Consider the following 7,920-nt stretch of genomic DNA (forward strand, 5'->3'; position numbering starts at 1 on the left):
GACTGAACCAATGCAGTCGCACAGGTCTAATGTGTGTGTGTGTGTGTATTTCAGACTGTCCACTCAGATCAGCCGTTGTCGGAGGAGGGCGGAGCCAAACTGCACATCAGCTCAGCTGTTTTAGAAGAAAGTCGAAGAATCATTGAAGCGGCTGAAGGTCTGATTTTAATTTAAACTGTTTCCAGAGTGAAGAACTGATGATGTGACATCAGCTGTGTGGAATGATGATGAGGAGGCTGAGAGATTCTTCACATTAACACGTCTCATTTCATCACATTCAACGGTGAATGTGTCCTCTTCTTCTTCTGTGGTTTACTGGCACCTGCTTTCTAACTGTCCCTCTGTTTGTCTCTCTGTCTTCCAGACCTGCAGCTTAATGTCTCCATGGTAACCAGCAGACTGGGGCTGGTCAGAGAGAGAGTTCAAAACTTCAGCCTCCTTCTCCATCAGCCAATCAAAGAGCTGCACATCCTTTCTTACGGTGAGAGTTCAAGCTCTGCCTCCTCTAGTTTTAATGCTCTGATGTATGAATCAATCGATCAGTATCAATCTGCCCATGGAGCAATATAAGACAACTTTATTATTTGACTGTATTAATGTGTATGACATGTTGACAATTCAATGTGTTAACGAGTTGCTGGTCGTCTTCCATCAGGTTCGTCCTCGCCCTTGCAGCAGGTTCAGCTTCAGGCCGCAGCAGCTCGCTCTGGCCTGCAGGAGGCGCTGCAGCAGCTGCACACACTTACACAGCAGCTGAACAATTCTTCTTCTGTGGTGGAAAACACCAACAACACAGTGAGAGAGACCAACCAGCTGGTGACTCACACACACACTGCAGGTTGGTCAACAGCGTCACTTTATAGTCAAATACAACACAAGTCAAAGACTTTAAAACATTTTATTGGCTGGTAACACTTCCTGTTTCCTGTGTGCACAGCAAATGAGGCGCAGCGTAAACTGGAGGAGGTGGAGAATCGCACAGAGCGTCTCATGGAGCGGATAAAGCCGCTGAGCATGCTGGGAGAAACACTGAGCAGGAATCTGTCTGACATCAGAGAATTGATTGATCAGGCCAGGAGACAGGCTGCCTCGGTACATAAACACACACAGAAATACACAACTGGAGCTGACGTCCTCAGGATCTGTCACATCCATGTTAGCATGTTAGCATCTATCAAAGTAATGTGAGCATGTTAGCATCACATTAGCAACAACAGTTTTACAGTGATCTGATAAAATACAGCAGAATGAAAAATGTTGAAAATCCAAGGAGGCGTTTACTTGTTGTGTTTGCTCACTGGTGGAACACAACAGCTACTGATGATGATGATGATGATGATGATGATGATGATGATGATTATGTCGTCAGATTAAGGTGGCGGTGCAGGCGGACAGAGACTGTGTTCGATCCTACAGACCGCAGACTGAGTCAAGTAACTTCAACAGCCTGAGTCTCATCCTGAAGACAACGAGTCGAGACAACCTGCTGTTCTACCTGGGCAGCAACACCACGGTAACAAACACACAGTACTAGACACAATGAAAACAGTACTACACACAGTACTGTTGTAGGTGAACTTCCCGGCTGTACAGGTGCATGATGGGAAGGCATGTGTGGTGTTTTCTGATCTCTGTCCTGTAACTCTTGTTGTGTTCAGGTGGACTTCCTGGCTGTAGAGATGTATGATGGGAAGGTGTCTCTGCTGTGGGATGTGGGCTCAGGCAGAACCAGACTGGACTTTCCCGGACTGGACATCACCAACAACAGATGGACCAGAATCAACGCTACGCGGTAAACACACACCTCAACAACATGATTATGACATCATCAAACAGGTGTTCACAGGGTCTGTCTGGTTTATATTGAAGTTCTTTCATTTATTTATATTTGTGATGACATCATCAGGGATTTTAGTTTTCATCATCACAAGCTTGATCACACGTACCCGTGACTCAGGATCTATGATCTATCTTAATGAGTTGAAATTTGACCAATCAGATCAAAGTACCTTTTATTTCCTGCTCATGTAATCACCTGAGAACCTCTGTGGGGCCCCGATCCTCTATGGCAAGCCGTTTTAACGTTTTAACCCTAACCCTAACCCTAACTATTCCAGATATCCAGAATGTAAATCCATAATGACATTTTTACTAGTCACAATGTATTTTTGGATATTCAAAATTACATTCTGGATATCTGGAATAGTTTTTCATTTTGGATATCTTAAATGAAAATTATGACTAGTAGCAATTGGATTGAAGATATCTGTAATGGGAGTTTTTCCTCGTAAGAATTCAGTTGCAGATATCCAGAATGTTCATTCTAGATATCCAGAATGTAATTGTGGATATCTGAAATTGAAAGCCCAATACACATGAATGGCAAAAGTGATGTCATTTTTCCTAGGAAGAATGTCATTGTGGACATCTGAAATGTTCTTTTTGACTAGGAAGAATTGAATTACAGATATCTGCAATACATATCTAGCTATAGCTCTAGCTATTAAATGTTAAAACGGCTTGCCATAGATTCTTGGGTTGGGAAACACTTCCTTAAAAGACGGAAGGATAAACTTGGCCATAAGTCACCAATCAGGGCGGATGACACACACACACACGTGATGCATGTGATGATGTCGGCAGGTTCGGGGCCCATGGGTCTCTGTCGGTCCACCAGCTGGAGTCAGAGATGGCTCCATTGCCAGCGGTGACAGCAACATCACCAGGACAGTCCAGAGTTTTAGACATCGACAGAAACTCAGTGATCTACATCGGAGGACTGGGAGTTCAGGTAACACACACACACACACACACACACACACACACACACACATCAGATGGACAGGTGTGTGGACTGGTCTGACGGTCAACAGGTGATAACTGTGTGTGTGTGTGTGTGTGTGTGTGTGTGTGTGTGTGTGTGTGTGTGTGATGTCAGAGCCACACATCGCTGCGGTCCTCCACCTTCCAGGGCTGTCTGGGTGAGGCATCGCTCAACGAGAGAAACATCGGACTGTGGAACTACGATAGCAGAGAGGGAGAGTGTGGAGGCTGCTTCAGCAGGTACGAACACAGGTGTATGACAGACAACACATTTACATTTATCAGACGCTCCTGTCCAAAGTGACTTACAGTAAATCATTCATACATTCACACGGCTGCCATGCGAGGTGCCGACCAGCTCATCAGGAACAGTTTGGGGTTCAGTATCTTGCTCAAGGACACTTCAGACCAGTGGAATCGAACCAGTGACCTGTGAAGACACTAGACTGTCTCCACATGTCTGTTTCCATCTCTACCTGTATATCTCCATCTCCAGTTGTCTGACTGTCTTCTCCACCTGTCTGTCTCTCAGTCCCCAGGCGGAGGAGACCTCCTTCCACTTTGATGGGTCTGGATTCTCGTTGGTTCAGAAGTCTCTGCGAGCGACCTCGACCTCCATTGTCCTGCTGTTTAAAACTCTGTCGCCAGGCGGGTTACTGCTGTATCTGGCTTCCAACAACACTGTACGACACAAACACACACACACACACACACACACACACACACACACACACACACACACACACACACACACACCCTTATTGTGGATCACACATGATCTCACTTCCTGTCTCTTCAGAGGGACTTCCTGTCGATGGAGTTGGTGGACGGGCGTGTTCGTCTGACCTTTGACCTCGGCTCAGGTGCTCTGATCCTGACATCCAACAAGAAGTACAACACCGGAGTGTGGTACAAGATCACGCTGCAGAGGAGCAAACGCAAAGGTACTAATACTGCTACAGTTTTCAGCTGGTGTGTTTACTGTTCCTACAGCAACTTTACCTGAAATGCTGCTGTGTGTGCAGGTTACATGTCCATCATGGCAGCTGACCAGTCATCAGAGAAGGAGGTGTTGGAGGCAGAGTCTCCCGGAACGGCCTCCGACTTGAACCGCTCCGACCTTGACCCCATCTACATTGGAGGACTACCTGCTTCCAGGCCAATCAGGTGAGTCTGTGATGTCAGTGAGAAGATGGTCTTTCACAGGTGATATCTACACCTGTGTGACTGTACCTGTCTCTGTGGTGTCCAGGCGGCAGGTGGTCTCCAGGTCATATGTGGGCTGTATAAAGAATGTGGAGATTGCTCGGTCCAACTTCGACCTTCTGAGAGACGCATTCGGAGTCCGGAAGGGCTGCATACTGGAGGTACTACACCAAATACACAGTGTATTTATACTACACAGTACATATACACAGTACAGGAAGGGCTGTGTACTCAGTACACAGTGATGAAACATGTTCATTGATCGTCTCAGGCGGTGCGGAGCGTGTCGCTGTTGGCCGGAGGCTTCGTTCAGATCGCCCCTCGATCACTTGGTCAGGAGGTGGAGCTTCTCTTCTCCTTCACCACCAATAACCAATCAGGAGTCCTGTTGGCTGCTCTCAGTGATGACCTCACACAGAGACAGGTGAGACAGACAGACAGGTGACACCCGTGCAATAGGTGTTACTGATGCATTACTTAACTTTCTTTCTTCTCATGTGTCTGCAGCACTTCCTATCTGTCCACCTGGTCTCAGGTTGGGTGGAGGCAGAGCTTGGTGAGATGGGTGGGGCCTCCCGGAGAGTGATGGTGGTAAAACCTGACAGAGCATCCTTCAGTGATGGAAAAACTCACTCTGTGATCATCACCATCAACAGGAAGTAGGTGTAACCATGGTAACAGACAACTGTCTCACCTGTATCACTTGACTGATCAGTATGAACTGATGTCTCACCTATTGGTCTCTCAGGTCTCTGTCCGTGCAGGTGGATGAAGAACACCTGAAGTCCGTCTCTCTGTTGCCGGGTGGATTTTCTCGTTTGTCTCCAGCGTCTTTCTTCATTGGTGGGCTGCCATCAGGGGAGGAGTCTCGTCTGCCAATCAGATTACAGGAAATGTCCCGGTGGTTCAGAGGCTGCATTCAGCACCTGGTGGTGGGAAGAGCGTAAGTTCTGCCCTCAAACATACAAACACACAGACACACGCTGATGATTGGTTAACTGTTGGTTTACTCCTTCCTCCAGGCTCATTGACCTATCAGGAGCTGTGAGATATGAGGGGGCGGATCTTGACAGCTGCCTATTGGAGAAGAGAGTAATGGGGGCAGTGCTCCCTGATGATCAGGATGTAGAACCAACCCATGACCCTGCCCACCTGCCTGTAGCACAGCCCACACACCTGAGTGCCCTGACACCTGGAGCACTGATGGTAATCGATATGTTGTGCATTGATAAGTGGACTTATTGATTTTTGAATACTGATGATATAAGAGAACATGTTTATTTTTATTGGTTGAGATCAGAACAAATACATCAGAAAGTATTTAGTTACAAATTACAAATACTGTAATGTAATGTATCAAAAACCCTCCTGCAGAGATCTGATCATTTCACACTTCTTCGATTTAAACTGATCAGTCAGGGTCTTACACAATAAACCCCACCCCCAACCATAAAATTAAGAGAGTTGTCTCTTCTGTGAACTTCTTGTACAAGTTACAAATTACAAAACACTCAAATTGACATACATTACTGCTCATTTCTGATGATCAGTCAGTGTTAGTGGTCATTCTCCAGTGGTACTGATAATTGATCTGTGTGTTGCAGTGTGAGTCGGAGATGGAGCCGACCTTCCTGCCTTCAACGGCTCAGTTTGGGTCATCCAAACACAGTCACATGACCTTCATGATCAACCCCAACACTGTCCGGAGGAGGTCAGTCTCCATGATGACGGGGCTTCAGTCAGATATGGGTGGGGCATATGGTTAGGGTTTCAGTTTGGGTGTATGCACGTGTTTTTAATGAGCTCATGTTGTAGCTTTGTGGTCACACAGACACGTACGTCCTCCGAGGATGTCCCATAACATTTCATCTGAACTCTGTCTTGTGTTGCACTCAGTGTGTCGTTGAGGTTGTCGGTTCGAAGCCGAGCTCAGGGCGGGCTCATCCTCCTCCTCACCGACTCCAAACAGATGGACTTCATCGTCCTCCGACTGACGGGTGGCAGACTGATGATGTCAGCTGACTTGGGGAAGGGCCCCGCTTCCATCACCTCGTCTGTCGCCATTAATGACGGAGAGTGGCACACTGTGAGTTTTCATACACCCACATAAAACACACACACACACACACACACAGGGCCTCACAGCTTAAACAGGTGTGATGATGTAACTCACACCTAGCTGATTCACTTGTTCGGCAAATGAACTCAATAATGAAAGTTTGATGAATAAAGTTTGATTAAAAATGGCGCCACAGATATACAGTCACCCAGACATCATCCTCTGTATGTGATGATGTCACAGTGTCAGGTGTTCTCTCAAACAGAATCATATTAACTGATATTGATTATTGAATGATAGAATGATATCTGAACCGCCCCTCAGGTGAGCGCTGAGGTCAGCCGGCGGTCACTATCGGTGAAGGTCGACGGGTCGAGTCCGGACTCTGTGTCAGTTAAAGGAAACCAGCTGGATGTGGATGAGAGACTTTACCTGGGAGGACTGCCGCATACGCTCACCACCCGCAGGATCAATGTATGACTTTACTCTTTATACACCTGTGACATTACACACATTTCCACAGGAGTTATGTAGGCACAGGTGAACCCGCTCTACATGTGAAGCTTTGACTTCATGTACAGTGGATATTAATGTAAACCATCACCTCACCTGAGTGTAAAGTATGAGTCACCTGAGTTATAAGACAGTCACACGAGTCACATGATCTCACTAGATGAGCCAGGTGCATCTGTATGACTCTTCTATCCATCTCTCAGGTGAGCAGCAGTTTTCCAGGCTGTGTTCGTTCTGTCAGTCTGAATGGAGCCATGTTAGATCTCTCCAAGCCGGCCTCACAGCATGATGTCACTTCCTGTTTCACCAATGACCAGACAGGAAGTTACTTTAACGGCAGTGGATACGCCGTCCTGCGTAAGTCAAACATCAAGACAGGAAATAAATTTATTTTTTAAACTCTGAATTAAACTGTGTGTGTGTGTGTGTGTGTGTGTGTGTGTTCAGTGCGTGATGGTTATAAGGTCGGCTCTGATGTGTCAGTGTCTCTGGAGTTTCGTTCGAGCCAATCAGAAGGGGTTTTTCTGGGAATCAGCAGTGCGAAGGTCGATGCCATCGGACTGGAGATGATCAACGGACAGGTGAGCAGAGAGTTACCAGAGTGTGTGTGCATGTATGATTATATATGTTAAATACCTGTGTTTCTCCTCAGGTGGTGTTTAATGTGAATAATGGGGCGGGGCGAGTGTCGGTGCGTTCGATGGGTCAGTTGTTGTGTGATGGACATTGGCACCGCCTGCTGGCCAGAAAGACCAAACATGCCTTGAGTCTGAGTGTAGATGGGCGGAGTTACACTACCCCCAACCCTTACCCACAATCCACCTCTGCTGAGACAAACAACCCTGTTTACCTGGGAGGATATCCAGGTGAGCAAAAGCACCAACGCTTCATTCAGACTGAAATATAAACATCTTGCTGTGTTACTGAGACTGACCGGTTTGTGTCTCTGTCTACCTGTCTCTCTTTACCTGTCTGTCTCTCTGTTCCAGCTGGCGTGAAGCAGAACTGCCTGTCGATCAGCTCCCGGTTCAGAGGTTGTCTGAGGAAGCTGCAGCTCATTAAATCTCACCTGAGTGATGCTCTGGAATTTAGCTCCGCCCACTTCCTGTTGGGCGTCACTCCTAACTCATGTCCTGTTGCTTAGCAACACCCAGACCTTCTCTGATTGGTCCACAGATCGGACAGAGACTGGTTAATGTCTAGAGTTTTTAGAAGCAGCTGATTAGATGTAGAATCTAAACTTTGATCAGTTTCTACTTTAATCAATAAAGATGATTAGATCTGAGAACCGATTGATTTGATTTACTGAAACTATATTC

The 7,920-nt window shown here is 46.6% G+C and overlaps 1 protein-coding gene across 2 annotated transcripts in view; it reads left to right on the top strand.

Annotated features, from left to right (window-relative positions):
- Positions 1–7,886, top strand: part of lama1 (laminin, alpha 1) — a 28,841-nt gene extending 20,955 nt beyond the window's left edge. For both annotated transcript variants that reach the window (XM_037079044.1, XM_037079045.1), the window contains exons 42-64: positions 55–157; positions 365–481; positions 656–838; positions 938–1,092; positions 1,370–1,513; positions 1,659–1,792; positions 2,644–2,791; positions 2,939–3,063; positions 3,356–3,506; positions 3,623–3,767; positions 3,849–3,990; positions 4,076–4,190; positions 4,301–4,453; positions 4,537–4,688; positions 4,778–4,972; positions 5,052–5,235; positions 5,634–5,740; positions 5,926–6,115; positions 6,413–6,562; positions 6,805–6,958; positions 7,049–7,182; positions 7,254–7,467; positions 7,591–7,886. In XM_037079044.1, the coding sequence (XP_036934939.1) occupies positions 55–157; positions 365–481; positions 656–838; positions 938–1,092; positions 1,370–1,513; positions 1,659–1,792; positions 2,644–2,791; positions 2,939–3,063; positions 3,356–3,506; positions 3,623–3,767; positions 3,849–3,990; positions 4,076–4,190; positions 4,301–4,453; positions 4,537–4,688; positions 4,778–4,972; positions 5,052–5,235; positions 5,634–5,740; positions 5,926–6,115; positions 6,413–6,562; positions 6,805–6,958; positions 7,049–7,182; positions 7,254–7,467; positions 7,591–7,745 (3,450 nt within the window). In that variant the 3' untranslated portion in view covers positions 7,746–7,886. The remainder of the gene's footprint in view (positions 1–54; positions 158–364; positions 482–655; positions 839–937; positions 1,093–1,369; positions 1,514–1,658; positions 1,793–2,643; positions 2,792–2,938; positions 3,064–3,355; positions 3,507–3,622; positions 3,768–3,848; positions 3,991–4,075; positions 4,191–4,300; positions 4,454–4,536; positions 4,689–4,777; positions 4,973–5,051; positions 5,236–5,633; positions 5,741–5,925; positions 6,116–6,412; positions 6,563–6,804; positions 6,959–7,048; positions 7,183–7,253; positions 7,468–7,590) is intronic.
- The last annotated feature ends 34 nt before the right edge of the window (positions 7,887–7,920 follow it).

Source organism: Acanthopagrus latus, chromosome 19 (assembly GCF_904848185.1).
Source record: "Acanthopagrus latus isolate v.2019 chromosome 19, fAcaLat1.1, whole genome shotgun sequence".
Lineage (NCBI taxonomy): Eukaryota > Metazoa > Chordata > Actinopteri > Spariformes > Sparidae > Acanthopagrus > Acanthopagrus latus.